The sequence below is a fragment of the Coffea eugenioides genome, chromosome 9 (assembly GCF_003713205.1).
Source record: "Coffea eugenioides isolate CCC68of chromosome 9, Ceug_1.0, whole genome shotgun sequence".
NCBI lineage: Eukaryota > Viridiplantae > Streptophyta > Magnoliopsida > Gentianales > Rubiaceae > Coffea > Coffea eugenioides.
This window is the reverse complement of record NC_040043.1, coordinates 37,733,845-37,753,646: the sequence shown is the minus strand read 5'-3', so window position 1 is coordinate 37,753,646 and position 19,802 is coordinate 37,733,845. Positions and strand designations below refer to the sequence as shown.

At 34.1% G+C, this 19,802-nt stretch overlaps 1 protein-coding gene across 1 annotated transcript; it reads left to right on the top strand.

Moving 5' to 3' along the window:
* Nucleotides 1-6,640: 6,640 nt before the first annotated feature.
* On the top strand, nucleotides 6,641-6,997 carry LOC113782509 (serine/threonine-protein phosphatase 7 long form homolog). The gene has a single exon (XM_027328400.1). The coding sequence runs from the start codon at nucleotides 6,641-6,643 to the stop codon at nucleotides 6,995-6,997; it is 357 nt and encodes a 118-aa protein (XP_027184201.1).
* Nucleotides 6,998-19,802: the final 12,805 nt, after the last annotated feature.

The window sequence follows — 19,802 nt, the reverse complement described above, 5'->3', positions numbered from 1 at the left end:
ACAAAATGCAAAAAAATAGCACAACTCACATGATATTTACATCCAAATTTGACATCAAATCTAAACTTTGCATCAAATTAAAGTATTAACTAAATATAAAATGCATAAGAATCACATCCATGATAGCAGAAATGTCATACCTTTTTCACTGTTTCTAAGCAATAGATATTGGAAGAAACGGGTTCGGAACCGATGGGTGGAAGCTGCGAAATCTGCTCGAAGCTCTACAATGGCAGATACGCCTCTTTGGATTTTCATCTGCCCAAACTGGAGGCTTGCAATGCTGTCTAGCTCAGCAAAAGAGAAGAGAGAGTGAGCTGGATGGAGATGGTTCTGTCAATTTATGCCGGTTGTTCGTTTTTCAGTGAGCAACAGATTTGAGTGAGCAAGAGTGAGCAACAGATTTGAAAATTGCAGTCTTTAGCGGGCTATTCGTAGTATTCCACCAGATTAAGAACCTCGCATTTATGTAGCTAGTTCGCATTTGACGAATGCATTAAGCTCGCATTTTCCAAATGCGAGACGCAGCTCATTTTTATTTTTTTTAACATTGACTTCGCATTTGTGAAATGCGAAGTTTGAGAACTCGCATTTCACAAATGTGAAGATCACATTCCAAGAACCACCTTCAAAAATAACCCCCCTTGTAGAACAACTTTTTTTTTCATAACAGTTTAAGAATTTTCTCCATTTACTCATATGGATTCAGAGTAAATTCTTAAATTGTTATGGAAAAAAAAGTTGTTCTACAAGAGGAGTTATTTTTGGACTTAGTTCTAGGACTAGTATCTTCGCATTTGTGAAATGCGAGTTTAAGAGTTCGCATTTGACAAATGAGAAGTTAGTGTTTTCGGAAAAAAATGATAAAGTTTTTGGTTTTTTTTTTTAAAGAAAAAACGGAAGAAAGCTCACATTTGTAAAATGCGAGCTTTGGCGAGCTATTAACATGTACATCGTCAAAATAGAGCACCAACTTGCAACCCACCAAAACCCACTAGCTTCTAAGCTTCTAACCCATTAAAATGAAGACAAAATTGAGGCAAATACGGAGATTCAAATGGCTACAAACTTAGCATCCATCATCAGCTTTCAAACATTCGAGGAAGTTCTAGATTTTTCCCCAACTTTTTCCAATAGCTGCAAAATTGAAGTGGTCACCGAAAAGCTTCAAAACGTCGACTGTAGGGCTGCTAAGACTTCTTAATGTGGTTGAGGTAGGTTTTGTGAGAGTCTATAGATGTTTGTAAGGGTTGAAATACAAGCTCCTCTGTTTTTATTATTTTTTTCTAAAATCTATTCATACAACAAATTGTTTGTTTAGCTAAAACCATTTATGCTATTTGTTTGACGGGATCAGAATATAGTGAGTTTCAATAGTTTCTTTTTTTATTTGTTTAATGTGAATTTGATTTATGATTTTTGGATTTCTTGAATGATTTTGAAATTTTGGAGTGAAAATCCAACGGGATAGTTATGCAATTGGGCATTAACTTTTGATCAACTGGCTTCACTAACATGTATCATCATCACGTGCTTGTCTACACATATAATTTTACCATGATATGTCTAGCTTTTTTATAACAAAAATTGATGTTTATACCTCCTTCTCTTCTAGGTTTTCATTTCTGGTTTCTACTTTTTTTTGCTGGGTTAATTCTTAATCTAAAATCAAGAAATTATCCGTCCAAAGAATGAAAAGGAAAAAAAAATTAGTTTGCCCATCAATGGAAATTCAGGTATGAGTTTTTGACATTTTGTGGACTGACTGATCAATGATGAATGCTTAAACTAGATACGAATATGAGAGAGAAAGCATATTAAAACTCCATAGTGGTTTTTGGGGGGCTGTGGGCAATTCCGGTGATTTTAATAGAAATTATCCTACAATATCTACAATTTTTCAGGTTCCTTACTAAGCTTACGGACTCTAATGACATCTCATTTTATCTGGTGACATTTTAGTCGCAGGTTCAAACTTAGAGAAACTTCTAAAACAATTATGAAAAAGGTTTTCTATTTGAGAGGTTATTTGTGTTCGGGTTTCTAAGAATAGGTAATTCACATTTGCCGAATGCAAGTTCACTGAGCTCGCATTCAACAAATGCGAGATAACTTGTTTCTGAAAAAAAAAAAGTGAAAAGGAAGCGGTCAGAAAAAAATAATGAAAGTTCACCTTCTTCCATCATTTTTGTTTCAGAATAGTTTTCTTAAAACCTCAAAAAAAAAAACTCTGCGAAAATCGAGCCATAGAGAGCACCAAATTAAAGCTGAAATTGAGGCCAATTTCATCAATCAAACCCTGCAAGTGCCAAAACCACCTTGAGTTTGGACACATTGAAGGCAAAAGCTGCCCATCAGAGCTAAGGAGAGTAACTGTGCATCTGCTGCCTGTTTGGTGTCGCCGGAACTCCATCAACTGCCGTCAACCACTGGTGAATTGGAGCTTCATCATTGCAATGGGCAAGAGGTAATTTTGGCCTTTTTTTTTAGTTGTCTCTTGATTTTTCCTTTTTCCACTATTTTCTTTTCAGTTTTGTTGTAAGTTTTTGAAAAAAATCATAGAATTCAGGGAAATGAAGATCATCCTGGTTGTTTTGGGAAAAGTTTCCAGCTTACGTGTTTTGGTTTGCTCCTTTTTCCTTTTCGTGTTCCATCTGTTAAAAAATTCTGATATGTCTGCACAACTGTTTTTTTTTCCTTTTATTACTTTCTTAAAAGCCATTTTGCTTTTCGCTCCTACACTTCCATTAGGGAAAGGATTACAAAATATTCCACATTTTTGTATATATTATTTTTTGTTTGCTAGTGTTTTACTACAATTGAATCTTGAAATTTCCAATTCTTTTCGTTCCCAAAATTCGATTTATAAGGGTTAGTTTTTTTTTTTCCAAATAGCAGTAGCATAAATTACATAGATAAGGGTTAGTATTGAAGTAACTTAGGGGGTTTTTCTTGACTAATATGGACGTGAATGTATAGAGATGTGGAGGAAAATAGATGTTCTTGACTTCATTCTTAGAATTTCATTTTTGTCGGAAAACTATGTAAATATGTAATTCTTGACTTCATTCTTAGAACTTCGTTCTTGACTAATTCTTGACTTCATGCTTTTTGCATTTTTTCTGGGGAGTCTGAGGAAATATGTATAGATTTAGTAGTTTCTGGCGAGGAAGAAGACTCATTGTTTGTGGATTTGAATGTGTTTGTGTGGACAGTGGATCTGCTTGGCTTGCAGTTGCTAACAATTAGTGAGTTTATTTAATTAAATAAAAGAATTGCAATAATTAGTTGATTGGGTACAAATGATTTTGACTTTCTAAAATTACATGTTGACTCTTTTTAGAACTTTTGGCTGCTATCTTATTACACACACAAAAATTGCTAGTATTGTAAGGAATTTTCTAAAATTTGAGATACCAAATTACTTATCAAACCATTCAAACCTCTATGACCAGAAAAAGGGGGAAGGAAAATTGGGCAGCTGTAATGATGTTGAGTTTTTTCTCCTTAAACTGGATATGACATTTCCTACATATAACACTTTACCTAATTTATGCTCAATTTGACTAATTTAGTCATTGTATATATGCTAAGAGCATCTAAACAAGATATACTTTCAGCCAAAAAAGAAAGCAACTCTATCATCAACGGTCAATCTCATTTTATGCTTCACAGAACATAATCCTAGCTAAGATATAAAATAGTTGAACAACAGTTATAACTAATCAAAGAAGTAAATCAGTATAACAACAAAGAACGGAATATTTTGTTTGTGGAAGGTTTTGTAAGTTGCACTAACATTCCTATCTTTGAGTGAGCTTAATTCACATTGCTTTAACTCTTCAATTTTTGGCCTTCTTATTTTGCTTGAATCCTCTTTTATCTAGTTTTACTTTCACACCATAAAATTGACGAATTTGATGCATTTTGTGGATGTTGAAGTAATTGGCGGATGTATCCTAATCTATTAGGCGATTAATTAAAGTAGTTTTCAAAATCCATCCGTGCTTGGATTTGTTGGCAGGGAGTTTTAGCCCAGTTATAAGGGAGACTGTCAAAATTTTTTCAAAAATTCTACTAATGAGTTTAATTGGTTTTGAGAAATACATTCTACGATTAAATTTTTTTAATTATTTTGGTTCTCCGTGGTCTCCATCGTATTCATGTAGGTGCATACAAAATTAGTGACACAAGCTTATCACTTGAAGAGGCTTGGGTTGGTACCACTAGGATCAAATCCAGAGAAGTACATTTTTGGAATCTGAGACAAGTCATTGGGTAAGTTTATAAGTTTACAAGTAGATATAATTAAAGTCGTATTAATGTTCTAGTTTTTTAATTTTTTCGTGGATTTATTTTATGGCGAATTGATGAATTTAAAGTTTAGCCCTCTCTCGTAATATATTTTTTAATTGCATGGTTCATGGAGGATAGGGGACTATTAGAAATTATTGTAGTTTCACATTTTGCTATAAACATGATATTATTATTGTAGGTTTGTCAAAATATCACAGTTGCTTGTCTTGTATAGCCTATGTAAACCCAGATCCGAAAATTAACAAACTTCACTACAATTATCTCATATTTCTCAACTCTTTCTCATAATCAAATGGGTCAATGATCACAATTGTCTAAGTGATTTAACGAGTAACAGCAATACAAGCCTTACATTTTCGGTGATTGTTAGGCACATAATTCGTAGCATTGAAGATGATCTTGAATTTAAAGTTAAGAACATAGTAAGTCATGTTAAGGAAGGTTTGAAGGTGGATGTTTCTTACAAAAAGACCTGGTACGCCAGACATAAAGCTATTGAACTTGTATTTGGGTCTTGGGATGCCAATTTTGCTAAATACCAAAATATGTTGATGCACTTGTTCAATCAAATCCGGGAACTGTGGTCAAATGGTTGTACCATTCGAAAAGTACAGATCAAGTAAAGACATTTAAGTTTATATTTTAGACTTTTGGATCGGCTATTGATGTGTTTCACATGTGTAGGCCGGTTATATGTGTTAACGGCACTTATTTGTGTGGCGAATACAAAGACAAACAGCTTGTTGCAGTTACGCAAAATGCCAACAACAAGATAATACCAATTGCTTATGCCATTTTTGATGAGGAGATTATTTTCAGTTGGTCATGGTTCATGGAGAAATTTAGATATCATGTGACTCGTGATTAGTATCCTATTTGTGTCATTTCAGATCGCCATAATGGTATCATCCATATCATGACACAGTTTGACTATTGGAAGGAACTTTTGGCCTTTCATAGGTTTTGCCTATGACACGTTAGGAGTAACTTAATGATACACTTCAAAGGTTTGCACCTTAAAAGGTTGTGTCAGGTAATGAAAAAAGCTAGACAATTGCGCAAGTGGTGGGGGTTCAAACGAAAACTAAGAAGCATGTTTCCAGATACATGAACTTCTTTGTTTGACATTGGACCCAAAAAGTGGTGCCGAATATATGACGGTGGCCATCGTTGAGATATTCTTACAACCAACATATCCGAAAACTATAATAATATACTTAGAGGGGCACGCCATTTGCCAATTCGGGCATGTATTGATATAACATTTCATCGTATAGTTGAGTTATTTAAAACGAAGAGAGAGGATGCTAGACATTGCCGTAATTCTTTCCTCCAAAGATACACCGGTGGTTTAAGAATTCTAATAAAAAAGCGGGACTCCACAGGGTTGTGGAGTTCGATGACTCATCAGGGGTGCACAAAGTTGTGACAGGGCGACATATGGATGGCAAATGGTGTAATACACAAAAGGTCGAATTTTTTAATAAAACATGCTCTTGTGCCAAGTGATAGCAGTACAGGCTTTCTTGTTCACATGTGATGGCAGTATGCAAGTATCAAGGGGACAATTCGGGATTGCTTGTGAATCCCCAGGTTATAAAAAGGAGGTAGTGGTGTAGTATTCAAGAAGATTTGACCCTTTACCGCATCCAGATGGTTGACTCCAGCCTAATTGGGAGCTACAGACAGTTAGAAGTAAATATATTGCACGCCGGACAAGAAAGATACGAGTTAGAAGAATTCGGAATGAGATGGATGAGAGAGACCTAAAGGAACCAAGAAAATATGTAAATTGTCATCAATCGGGTCACAATAGAAGAACTGTCCGAATTATAGACCTTAAATTAAATAATTTAGAGATAGGGACCCCATGTAATCCTCCCAAAATAGGCATTATAAAATTACTATGATGATGGACAATACCTTTCAATTTGTTGATATATCACTTTTGTGCATTGATTTAGTTCTTAAATTATTGAATTAGTATGGGTTCCTATACTCCTATTTTGGATCTTCGAGTATAATGCTATATATTTTACTTGAATTCTTCAACATTTTGGCAAGGTTATCAAAATTTGTAATGACAAATTTTGCATTATTGTAGTTGTCCTTACAGATATTTCCATCATTATGTCCGACATTCCCGTATAGGTAGACCTGCGTCTGGGTCATACGTGCATGATATTATTTCACCAGGAACTGCACATCGAGCATATTCCATATTTCACGGGCATATCTTAGGCAATCAATTTGATGTCAGATGATGTGATAGATGTTTTGGGAGCATACACCTATCCCCGGACGGGTTCGGCATTATATTCGTATGGCAGGATTTGAGGGGGTACTAGAGAGTGGATATATGATAACTGATCATGCTCTGATCACCAGTTTGGTGGAACGATGGCGGCCCGAGACTTATACCTTTTATCTATCCGTAGGAGAGGTTATAGTGATTTTGCAGGATGTAGAGGTCCTATGGGGACTACACATCGATGGTCCTCCAGTGACAGAGATAGATACATCTCGTACTGTCCAAGAATGGGGACTCTTATGTGAGGAGCTTATTAATTTTTCTCCTATGCTGTCAGACTTTGATGGACAAAGGTTTAAATTGGAGTGTTTATCCAGAGCATTAGATACAGAGTTGTCAGTCGATGATTTGGATGTCGAATGTAGATAGCAGACACGCATCTATCTCCTCCTGATAGGGGTGGTCACTTATTGTCCAATAAGTTTGGAAAAAAGTCTCACTAATCTTTCCTTGCTACGAGATTTGGAAACTATTGGACAATACAGTTGGGATAGTGCAATTTTAATGACTCTCTATCGATCCTTGTGTACAGCTACATCTCCCTTAGATCGGCTATTGCAGGACCATTAATTTTTCTATAAGTACATTACATTTAGAGGTGTTAAAATGGGTAATTTGGGCGGGTTTGGGTTGGGTAAAATGGGTAATGGATATAAGTGAGTCAACCCATTTATACCCATTTAATGGCTCTGATACCAGACGGGACGAGGGGTTAGCCCCTTAAACCAGGAACAAGTAAAGAATAGAGGAGGAAAGCATAAAAGTTAGGAAGTGGGTCGCAGCCGGACTGCCACTAGTTAGTATAGGCGGTTAGACCAGCCATGTATAAACAAAATATAAATAACAGAATGTAAACGTTAGTAAGTTAGCTCAGGCGGTATAACCGACCATTGATTGTTAGTATAATCAAAACAAGTAAAAACAAGTAAATGAATATGAATGTAGGTGGCTCAGCCAACCATTTGATTGAATTAGGAATACAAGAAAATAAAAGAGAGCTTACAAATATGAAGCTTGCACAAGGGCTTGCTCCTTTGTTTGATGAAAACTAAAAACTAAAAATCTAAAAACTAGTTTGTAGAGAGAGGGAGGAGGATTCTTCAAGCTAGAGAGAGAAGTAGCTTTGAAGAATTGGTGTAAGAATGGGGTGTGGAATGTGTTGGGTTTGAGGGGTATTTATAGCAATTTTTTCGTAGTGCTACAGTACCCGCTACAGTGTTGCTACAGTATCGCTACAGTGCGCGCTACAGTGAATTGTTTTGTCTTTTGTTGCCGTGTATGCACAGTAACTTGCCGGACCGCTACAGTACCTCCGGTGCTATAGTAAAAATAATTTTTTCTGAATTTTTGTTCTGATTGTGCCAGCCTGAATGTTTCTAGAAGCATTTGTTCAGCAAATCATTGCTGATAATTCTTCTAATGCTTCTCTGATCCATTGTTTGTAGTGTCGTGTATTTACTCCTCGTTTCTCAAGTAAATACTTGTTGAGAACCATCCTTTGTATGTATCTTCTCTGCATGAAGCATTGTTCCTTCAAAGTTTGTATGGAGTAATTTGATTCTCTTACTCCAACATGATTGTATTTGTGTATATGATAGATAGAAATTCTTTCACCAGTGTCTTGGTTAAAGAATATACTATCAAAGTTTCTGATTTTGGATTCTTTATGCTCGTTTTCCAAGTAGTAATATTCTGTCCAGAGGCGTGAGAATGCATCGTCTCTGAGTTTGATTTGGAAGGATTGAGTAGTAGGGTCTTCAGGAATTAGGAATGGATTTTCTTCTTCTTCAGTTTCCTGAATCCAGTTTATTGTTGAAGTCTCATCAATTGCTTGGAATTGATTTGAGATTGTTTCATTGGGTACCCAGTTTGAAGTAGATTCCGCAGGTATCCAGTTTGAAGATGATTCCTCGGGTATCCAGTTTGAAGATGATTCCTTGGGGATCCACTCCCAATTAGTTTGATTCTGATTTGATGATGTTCGGCACTCATTAGTTTGAATGCTGGACATTTCTTCGTGGGATGTTTGTTCCCAAGTAGAGTATCCATCAAAGAGAGTATTTTTCTCTTCTGAATTGTATGATGATGAACTTCCTTCACCTGTCATGTTTCTGCAAAAAGAATTAGTTAGTTTAAAACATTGGGATATTATCCCTTTATAGATAATTTGGAGAGGAGCCAATTGTTTGGGAAATGATGCTCCTAGGATAGTATGGTTAGTTAAATACTTAGTCAAGAAGAAGGTATCTAAGAATTGATTCGGATTATTGGTTATTCTAAGGAATTCTAAAAGTTGGATTGGAATAAGGTTTTCAGGAATATAGATTTGGTTTGACCCTGTATCAACTAGGGCTTTTGTTTTGACTACATAATTATCAATAATTAGTAATCGTATATGGATCAAGTCTTCCTGAAATAACTGAGAATTGTTATCCAGGTTCTCAGGGTTAATGGTTTCTTTTTGTGAGGTCATGGGTTGAATGAAGAATTTGTCAAGAATACCTTGGAAACCATAAGTTTTTGGTTTACAAGAATTTTGTTTAGGAAGTTTTTCTAGAATGTCAAAGAGAGGACCTTTCAAAAGATCCGAAATTTGGTTTAAGTATGGCTGTTTTGTTTCAAGAATGTCTATAATGACGTTGAAAAGAAGGTTCTGATTTTTTGTCATCATATGTCCTTCTTTTTCATCTTCATCACTACTGATTGGGAAAGAAGATATGTATTTGTCATAATCTTCTTTTCGTTCAGATTTGATAATATTTGTTTCGATAAGAGGATTTGACAATTGGGCTACTGGTCTCAAAATATTGAAAATTTGATTGTATTGGAAATGTTGGGTTGTGTTTCTGGGCGGATAAGTTTTGGGAATATATAAGGTTAGTTGTCTTGTGGAAGAAGAAAGGGTTTTAAGGCCCATAGGTTTGGACTTTTTATTGGGCCATGTAAAGCAACTTAATGGCCCAAACTGTTTGTAAGAGGATCCAAGATTTCTTCCTTGGAATTGGTTTTCTGTTGATTTGGGAAACCAGCTTGCTTGGTGGTTTTGTCCACAAGCTGTTTCTTCCCAAGGCGTAATCCTCTTGTATTGGGATTCAAGAAGGTCTTTGAAGAATTCTTTGTTGTGAACTTTGTTTCTGTCTGATTTCATCAGGAATATGTATTGATATTTTCTGGAGCTTGGGAATAGTTTTGATGAATCCTCTTGGATGATTCCAGAATCATCATCAGATGTGATATTGAATAACATTGTTCCTGGCAGGATGTCCCCATCTTGTAGATCAGATTCATCCCTGTTGGTTGTGACTAGAATATCGTGAATAATATTTTTGTCTTCAATAATGAGATGTTCCTCCCACCATCCTTTTAATTGCCCAATAAATCCTATGAATAGGATATGAGCAATCAGTTGATTGCAGCCATGTAATGTTTGTTTAAACATAGCTGTGGTTGTCATCTGTTGAGATGCCATAGGAAGATTGTGTCTGAACATTTCATCTATGCTCCTTTCATAGATGTCTTCCTTATTGTATGAGTGTTGAAGGATATTGGATTCTATTCTGAAAATATCAGAATGAATCATTTGAGGGTGGTATAGATTTTGGATGTTTTCTTGGTTGGGAATATAATTTTGTATGGTATTGATCAAGGAAGTTCTTTGAATTTCGAACTCTTGTTTGGGTAAAGGAATTGAAAAGTATTGTTCAATCCAAAATTTTTTGTCTTCTAAAGGTTTGAAAAGCAAGCTTGAGAAATAGGTTTCTGGAAGAGGAGGTTTTGGGATGAATTGGGTAAAAAGATTGAAAAGGTATTTTTCTGGATAGATTGTAAGAATCTTCTTGGCATGGGTATAGGCTACCTCTTGGTCAATTCTGATTTCAATTTCATGAATGACCAATTTTGTTGAAGCTGACTCTGCCTGAATCTCTTGTTTGGTGACTAATTTGTTCGGAGAAGATCTTGTTTGAGGTTTTTGCTCGATGCGTCTGGTTTTCCACCGGATGTGTCTGATAGCTTGACATTTATTTCTTGTTTGAATAGAAGAATGATCAATTCTATTCTTCCAAGAATATAAATGTTGGATGTATTTGAATCTCTGGATTTTCTGACTCCATTTGCTGGATCTGATAGATCTTGGAATATTGATTCGAGATCTAGCCAGATTTGTCAGATTTGATTTTCCAGATACTTTTTGTATATGAGGCTGTCTCTTTAATTTGTTGAAGATCCATTTCTCCTCAGTTTGTCCCTTGTATTTGCTGGATAACCATGTTTTTTCTGTACATGATTCCACCTTCAGGCTTGGGTACTCGATATTAAGTACCTTTAGCTTATCAAGCTGCAACTGTTTGTAAGTTATGAAAGAATATATAGACAATTTAGGAATTTCTTCCTGATCATTGTTTGCAGGAATTTCTTTTGAATTTTTCCGATAAATATGTTTATTATTGGAAGAGATATTAAAATCACGAAATAAGTTTGAAATAAATATTTGTAAAGAATTTTGAATTATATTTTTAGTTGACTGGGTTTCAACTAACAGGTTTTCTTGTTTAAAAGAAATAATATTCGTTTGTGGATTAATAACCATTGTCTTGGAAAAAGGTTGAGAGGGAATTTCAGCAGTTTCTTGTTTAATAATTGATTTGAAGAAATCAATTTTTGTTTGAACATTTTCATTAGTTATAGGTTTGATACTATGTTGATTCTTATTTAAGACATTTATTGAGGAATATCCTACGTCTAAGGAATTTTCTATGTCTTTTCTAATACAAGTAGAATTAACAGAATTATCAATTGATTGTCCGAAAATCAAGAGTTTTGAAGTCTTAATAGACTCTTGGTTTGTTAAATCTACTGGGTTTGATAGATCTACGGGAGAATCTGGTAAATCTATATCTGTTGGATTTATATAGTTTGATTTTGATGGATCTATGGATTCTGAGAGTTTATGAGAGGATTGTAGTGTCTGGATTGTTTGAAACAGATCTATGGATAGATCTAAAGGTTCTTGTGTAGAATCTGTTGGAGATAGATCTATGACTTTTGGCTTAGTTTGAAATAGATTTACAGGATCTAAAGTAGAATCCTGGGATTTTGACATAGAGGATGCGGGTTTTGAAAGGTTTTGAACTGGATTTTTGAGTTCTGGAGCAGACTCTTTAGTTGTTTGAGACTCATACCAGTCAAAGAAATGAATATTTTGTTTTGTTTTTGTCAAAAAGTCATAAAAATTTTCTTGAATATTTTTTCGAGCTTCTCCCTTATATTTGTCAAAAAATTGTTTTCTTTTAAAATGGTTGTGGTTTGCAATGAACTCCGATCTAATGTGTTGTTCATTAATCTGGAATTCAGAATGGTTGTTTTCTAGTTTTCTTTGTATAAGAATTGACTGCTCAATTTGAGCAATTCTAGTTTGAAGTTTATTCAAGATTTATTGTTTGAAGAAGAACTAGAATTTATGAAATAAGCTTTAACTGGAGAAGTCATTGAAAATTAAAACAAGAAAATAAATAAAATAAACAAACACTTAAATGATTTTGAAAACTTATAATCCTCTTCCCTTTGGCACAGAATCCTTCGGGATCCATGGAGGATAAACCATTTTTCTTAATCAGATTATAAAGGATAGTGTGAAACCTACAAAAAAAAGATCTAGCCTTTTGAAAAGAATTAACTATGCATGACGACCATATTTCCATCATATTAAAGATAGTAAAAATAAACCTACGAGAATAGATCTAAATCTTTTGAGAAAGATTAACTATACATGACGACCATATTTGCAAACAAAATCATAAGATTGATAGTAAATACCCATTTTCCCTGGATCTGATCTTGTGACACTTCCCCGTCTTGGAGTACGTCCCAAGAACCTCAACGCCCCTACAGAGCCAAATCCCATGGTCTTACCTGGACCGGACGTTGGCACTTACTGGATCCATGTCATTCAATCAGATCCAAAGTCATGAAATCAGAACTATCAAAATTATAACAAGCTTGAATACATTAGATGGTAATCACGAAGTTAACCAGTCTCATCTAATAAGATCTAAACTTGTAGATCTACACTATCAGTAGCATAAATAAGAAAGATGGTAATCACGAAGTTAATAAATTTCATCAGGAAGATATAAACTTGTAGATCTACACTACCAACATCATAATAAGTAAAGAAAGATAGCCATCTCCCCACTTCCCCCTCTGGCTCTGATACCCATTTAATTAGATGGGTATAAATGAGTAAGTTAAAAAATGAATTGGGTAACCCAATTACCCATTTATTTTAACTTTTTGTAAACTCATTTAAATTCATTTTTGCAAACTAAGTTATCAATTTATACTGCTCTTTGTACCTATCATTAGTTTTAAATATTTACTTATAATGCTCAATAAGCCTAATTATCACTTTTTTTTTCACTGATACTCTGTGTCACAAAATTACATATTATTTAATAATTGAATAATAAGAATATAAAAATTTGAATTAAGTACTATAAAAGTTAATATAAAAACTTAATCCAAAAATTATGAACCCCTAACATTTTTTTCATATATAAATTTAATATTTTATTTTAGAAAGATAAGAAAAGAGGCTAAAACTTATCATAAATTGGTAATGCTGAAAAATGAGCAAGTTAACAAACTAAGAGAAAATAAAATAATAAGATAAACTAACAAATAATAATAATAATGAAACAAAAGTAGTTAACATCATGACAAAATGAAAAATTTGAAAAAAAAAATGGGTGGGGGAAGAGAAGAGACTTGGGGGAAGAGAATTTTAAATGGGTTATCCAATAATACCCATTTAAGAAATGGGTATTATTGGGTAACCCATTTATACCCATATACAAAAATTTAAGATATCCATACCCATCTATTCATGGGCGGGTATGAGTAAATTTAATTAAGTAGTTTGGTTTGCCACCTATAATTACACTCAATAAAAATGAGGTGATTTAACTATTATTTTATTGCAATTATGTAATGATTCGAATTTTTATTACAACTATGGGCAAGGAAACATATACCTACAATGCGTCCTGACCAAGTGTAGCCGTTGGAGTACTATTCTGGTCCATATGGAACTCGGTGCGCATATATCTTTTACAGTTGTGACCATAATTTGTAATTCAAGCAACAATAATTTGTTTTAAAAAAAGGCTCCTCATTTATTCTATTTAGGTGAAATATTGAGTTTGATCTACACAGAGTTGCAAGACATATCGTGTCCATATTTCGAGATCAGTTGACAGGCCTATGTCCTCAAGAGGTATTATAATTATGCAATGACATTGAACATCTAACACTTTGCCCTTTTTTTCTGAATAAGATAATAAAATTTGTAAACTTATTCGAATAGTCTAATTGTATTTGATTCTTGTAAATTTGAATTTGCTGGCAGAGAGTTTTCCTCCAGTTATAGGAGAGATGCTGAAATTTTCTAAAAAAATATACAAAATGATAGAAATTTGTTTGAATTTGTTATGTTTTTCTCATTTGACAAAGTTCAATGATGCATATGATAAATTGTCTGTGGAGACCAATTTAATTTAGTGGTCATTGCATATTTATTTATCTTTTTTTTTGTGGTTCATATGGCAGCCATATTCGGAGGACGTTCTCGCTTCTTTACCTGCGTATTATACTATAGGTCGTGACATTTGGAGGTCTGTTATGTATTTTATATGTTGAGAAATTATCGAGCCACATCTTCCTCATCTGGTTATGCGACAATTTGGATATCATCAGCTCCTGCCTGATCTTAAATTGATTGAAATCAAACAACCCTACATTCTCTAGATCGTCGTGGTAAGGAAAATTAAGACTAGATAACTATGCATAGAGCATATATTGATATTTAGACTGATCGGCGTGTGCATGTATAAGATGGTACTATAGTTGAAGATCCTACATATCTATCAGATGAGTATCGTCAGTGGTATTAAGAATGGATAGTGCTTTATATTTCAAATCCAAGTAGTTATCCCACTTTTTCGAAGGATTTTCATGGTGATAGCGTTAGGGCACAATATCCTGCAAGTTCAAATCTAACCACTGCTCGACACGTATGTTTATTGAAATAATTTTTTAGGTTTGAAGTTATTAATCCGTATTTATTCCAACATTTACACTTCAGATGGATGCTATATCTCGAGTATATTACATGGTTGAGAACTCTTTGGCACTTAGTGACGAACAACACAGAAATTATTTTGATGTAATGAAGGACTTTGCATCCATAATATTGCATCATATAAGGGAGTCATCTCGACTTGCATTTCGCCCTCCACAAGTACCACAAGACATTTCACAACATGCAGATCCATGTCGTGTTCAGTGAGTTCCTAGAAATGTTCACGATGGTCAGCATGGTGGTGGACGATATCGTAGACTCCGATCACTGAATTCGATGGAGAGTCACAAGTTATTGAGCACCATGTTGGTGCATCTGCTCTAGTCACACCTCAGACCGAAGTCATGCAACTGCACAGTGCATTGATTAGCCATTTTAGATCCCCAATGACTTTTTCAGAATTTACGCCCGATAGAGACTTACATCATGGCACTTCTAAACAATATGCAGGAGGTACAAATGAAGATCAGAGTACCCAAGATCATGATGCTACACTAGAGTCACAGATTACTCAAGTCAATATAATAATGCCAGACCAGCCACGTCGAACACAAATAATACGCAAACCCAGAGGATGTGGTACTCGTGAAAAACTTGGACATCATTGATGATACACTGATTATGTAGTTGTTGTATAAATAAGTTAATTCCACATTACATACTTTTTGGTGTCATTTTCTGTTTATATTCTTTACTTTCCCGAATATTAGCAGAACAACTTAATCACGCATATCTTATTTCTCATTTTTTACAAAATCAGAAATTTCATAAAATTACAAAGAAATGCTCTTTTCCCATGAACAAAACAATATAAAAAAGGTAAAATATACTAATCACTCCTTTAGTTCATATGAAATGTTAGGTACCTTTCCTCTGCATTACAAAATAACATAGACCTATTATTTATAATATATTTATATATAGTTATCCTTTACCTTTCTTATTCATATTTTTCCTATTAAACATAGGAGAATACTCTCCTATGAGAAAGTATAAAAAAAGAGAATTTTATTCATTAAAAGTTAAAACCTAACATATTAACAATTTCATTTTATTTTATGTTGACTTGTGAAAATAAAGAACTATACATGTATAGTTATTTCTTTACAAAAATATTTAATAATAAAATTAGGTGTTCCAACCGTATAATTATCAAATCTTTTAATATAAAAGAAGTATGCATGTGTAGTTATTTATATACAAAGGGTTATTTTGAGTATAATTTTTTTTGAGAGCTCACATTTGCTAACTTCTAACTCGTGCGAGTTTTAAAAATAAAAAAGGATTTAATCCTCTATGATAAATGTCAATACGAAAACAAAAATGATTGTGAGCTCCTAAATAAAAAAAGTAATTTTTGAATAAAAATTTCTACGAGTTCGCATTTATTGAATGCAAGGTCCAAAATATTTACTCCTAGCATTTAATGAATGCATAAACAATTATTTTTTTAAAAATAAGTTTTTACTAGAGATTGCATTTAGTAAATGAGAGATCTGCAAAACAAATATTTTTTAAATTAAATTTTCTAGGAGCTCGCATTTGGTACTCTGAGAAAATAAATATTTTTTAAAATTAATTTTGTAGGACTAAATGCGAGCTCTGAGAAAACAAATATTTTTTCAATTTAATTTTTTAGGAGCTCGCATTACTAGGAGCTCTAGTACTAAATGCGAGCTCTTCAAAACAAATATTTTTAAAATTTTAATTTTGTAGGAGCTCGCATTTAGTAAATGCGAGTTCTTAGAAAATAAATATTTTTAAATTTAATTTTCTATGAGCTCGCATTTACATATTTTTAGTAAATGCGAGCTCTGACAGAACAAATATTTTTCAAATTTAATTTTCTGTGACCTTGTATTTGCTAAATGAGAGATCTAACACAAAAAAAGTAAAAACAATAATAAATTTTTTTTTCACGTGAGCTCGTATTTGCTAAATGCGAGCTTGTGTGACCTCACATCTACTGAATGCAAAGACCCTTGGTTAGAATCCCACATCAAAATCACCCTTTTTGCAGAATTTTTTTGAAATTCATCACACTATTAGAAATTTCTACTTTGCCTCTTTTTTTGTGTATCAATTTGGATAAATAAAATTGAATTGTCTCTGAATTTTTTTCCATGGTGATGAGTGCAAATTTAAAATGTTTGAGTATTATGTTAAACCAAGGCCCCGTTTGGCAAATGGTTTTTTGCCTAGTTTTTTTCTTACAAATTTTTTAACAAATTTGGCTACAAAAACCTCAAAAATCTTCTCAAAACTTTTAAACTACACACTTTAAAATACTAAAAAAAAACAAAAAATTTCCCTTCCTCCTTTCTTTTTCTTCCTCCCTCATCTCAACCCACCACCAACTCCACAGCCGCCCAAGACCAACTAACCCTGTCACCGGTGCCGGCCACCTCTTTTTTTTCTCCTCCTTCCCCCTCCCCCTTTCCCTGATCTGGTTGTGTGACTAGATTGCGCGGGGAGTGGGGGGAGAGAGGTGGCAGGGGAGCGGGGAGGAGAGAGGAAGAGGGGAGGGGAGGAGGAGAGGGAGAGGGAGAGGGGGAAGGGAGAAAAAAGGAAAAAAAATTGCTGCTGCTATCGGCGGAGGTTCCAGCATTGACGGGCGGCAGCAACTTGAGGCAGTGCTAGGGTGAGGGAGAAGAAGAAGAGAGGAAAGAAAAGGAAAAAAAATAAAGAAAAAGAAAAGAAAAAAAAGTTTTTCATTTAAAAAAAATTTTCTACAAATTCTACCGTAAGTGACAATAAAGTTTTAGACAAACACCTAAACAATTCATTCGTCAAACAGGGCCCAAGTTTTGTGTGTTAGTATGTGTCAAAAATTCATTTGGAGACTATGTTGTTAGCACGTGACTGTTTTAGTTTTAGCAAAATTGTATCTTGATTTTCATAATGTATTGAATTTGGTCAAGTTAGTAATGTTAGGTCAATGTAGGTTTGCCGACTTTGCTATCTATTTGTGTGTGTGTCTGTCTGGTACCATAATGTTGAAATAAACTAAAAAAGAGAACAAATTTAGGATAAAATTTTGTGTATGTTATGCCCCGATCTTGCAAGTTTAAGACCCGACCAAAGTTTCAACAGTCAAGTCTAACTATTTGGGTTTCAATCTTTACTAGTCCAAAATAGATATCCCAAATTAGACTTGAATGTTCAGACTCTTCCTTATCTCCCAATCTCATATCTCTTAACCTTTTAACATAGAATTAGAGTGTTACATTCACCCCTCCTTTAGGTCTTTACATCTTCGCAAAGCTCAGTCAAGCCCTAATACCATTGGTTCAGTCTCACCTCATGTAAAGACTACACAAAATTCGCTCTGATACCATAATATCACACCTCGAGCCCACAGCCTCAAGATACGACAAGAATCTCGGAAGCCAAGTCCAATTATTTGGACTTCATTGTTATTAGCCCAAAATGGATACTTGGACTTGAACATTCAATCTCTTCCTTATATCCCAATCCCATGTCCAACCTTTTAATGTAGAATTGAGGCATCATAGTATTGCCTCGAACAAATTTGAGATAAGAATAGCCTCCCAAATTTACATCACCACTTCTTTTGTTCATTTCCTATAAACTTTTTTTATATCTTTTATTTCTAAGAGGCCCTTTCTTGTTTTTCGTACCTAGACTTTTTAACTTTGTTAGATTCATTTGTTTTTATTAATTTGAGTGAAATTTATTTCTTATACCTTGCCATTCTTCCTCCTAAAGAACCACCCAACAAACTCACGCTACCTTGTCTTTCCCCTCCCTAACGAGATCGGGAGGGAAAGGGAGCGGGGTAGTGAGGGAAGGGAAAAGGTAGGGGAAAAAGGGTGAGAGGAGAGGGAAGGAAGGAGGAAAGAGGTGGCGAGGAGAGGGAGGAGGAAAGAGAAAGTAGAGGTGGAAGGAGGAGGAAAGAAAAAGTGGCAGGAAGGAAATGAAAAGTATACTTTAAATATACATTTAATCAATTTTGGATTAATCAACTCAAGAGCTTTTTTAAACATTTTTTTTAGGAAAGTATACTTGCAATGTTGGTGCAATGGATTTTGTCACTAGTGTCTTGAAATTTAATCACAAATATTAGGATCATGATCAACAAATCTTTTTGTAGCCCTAGACAATTAGATCAATTGACAAAAGTATCGCAAATTACACAGTGAATGATTATTCCTTTATGACTATTTCTATCATTCGCTTCTCTTGAATTAGATAACTATTCATCATTCATCTTCTTCCTTTAATATCCCTCAATACCAAGAACAAGTAGTTAAATCAGGTGATAAAGAGTAAATTGATAATTATTCTTCATAGTTGAAAGAAATTTTGAAATTCATAGAAGAATATATATATCTGGTTGTTGACTGAGAAAATAATATCTGATGTTAAATATGAGTAACAATAGCATCTAATTTTGAAGAAAAAAATGGCACAGCATATTGTTATATAACATTTACACTTAATAAAGTATTTTTAGTGGGGGCATAATTTTCACGTATACAAGTTTCACCATATACGGTTTATTATTCTTCAAGGCAAATGGAGCGGCTACCGTAATTGCCCCTTTTCGTCTTTTGTCAATAATCTTGTCTAGGTTTTGAAGGCCAAGGATAAGATATGGAAATGCTCCTTTTTTTCAAAACAAAAGAAAAGAGAAACATAATATTCTCTTTTTCTTTCTTTTCTTTCATTTGGAACTCTATTTTCCTTTTTATAAATAAGGCCTTGCTTCTAGGGCAAAATTTCTAAAAATAATGCTAGAAAAAAATTGTCACAAAAATGGGGTGATTTGGGGAGCGTTTCTCCACTTAATTTTTTTTTATGTGCGTCAAATGAAATTTTATATTTTAACCAAAAAAATCTTTTTTTTTTACTGTTTCAGTCGTTGCATGAAAGGGCAATGCAGCGACTGAAAGAGCAAATTTTTTTCAGCAGTGTTTGAGTCACCACAATCAACAAATGGTCCATAAATTGTAGCATAAATTTCTCGTCCACGTTCCATATGTTTCCATTGTGGGCTACTAATTGTTTTTTCAT

Bases quoted from the DNA above. Each gene is read 5' to 3' on its own strand.
- LOC113782509 (XM_027328400.1), top strand. From the start codon at position 6,641: ATGGCAGGATTTGAGGGGGTACTAGAGAGTGGATATATGATAACTGAT.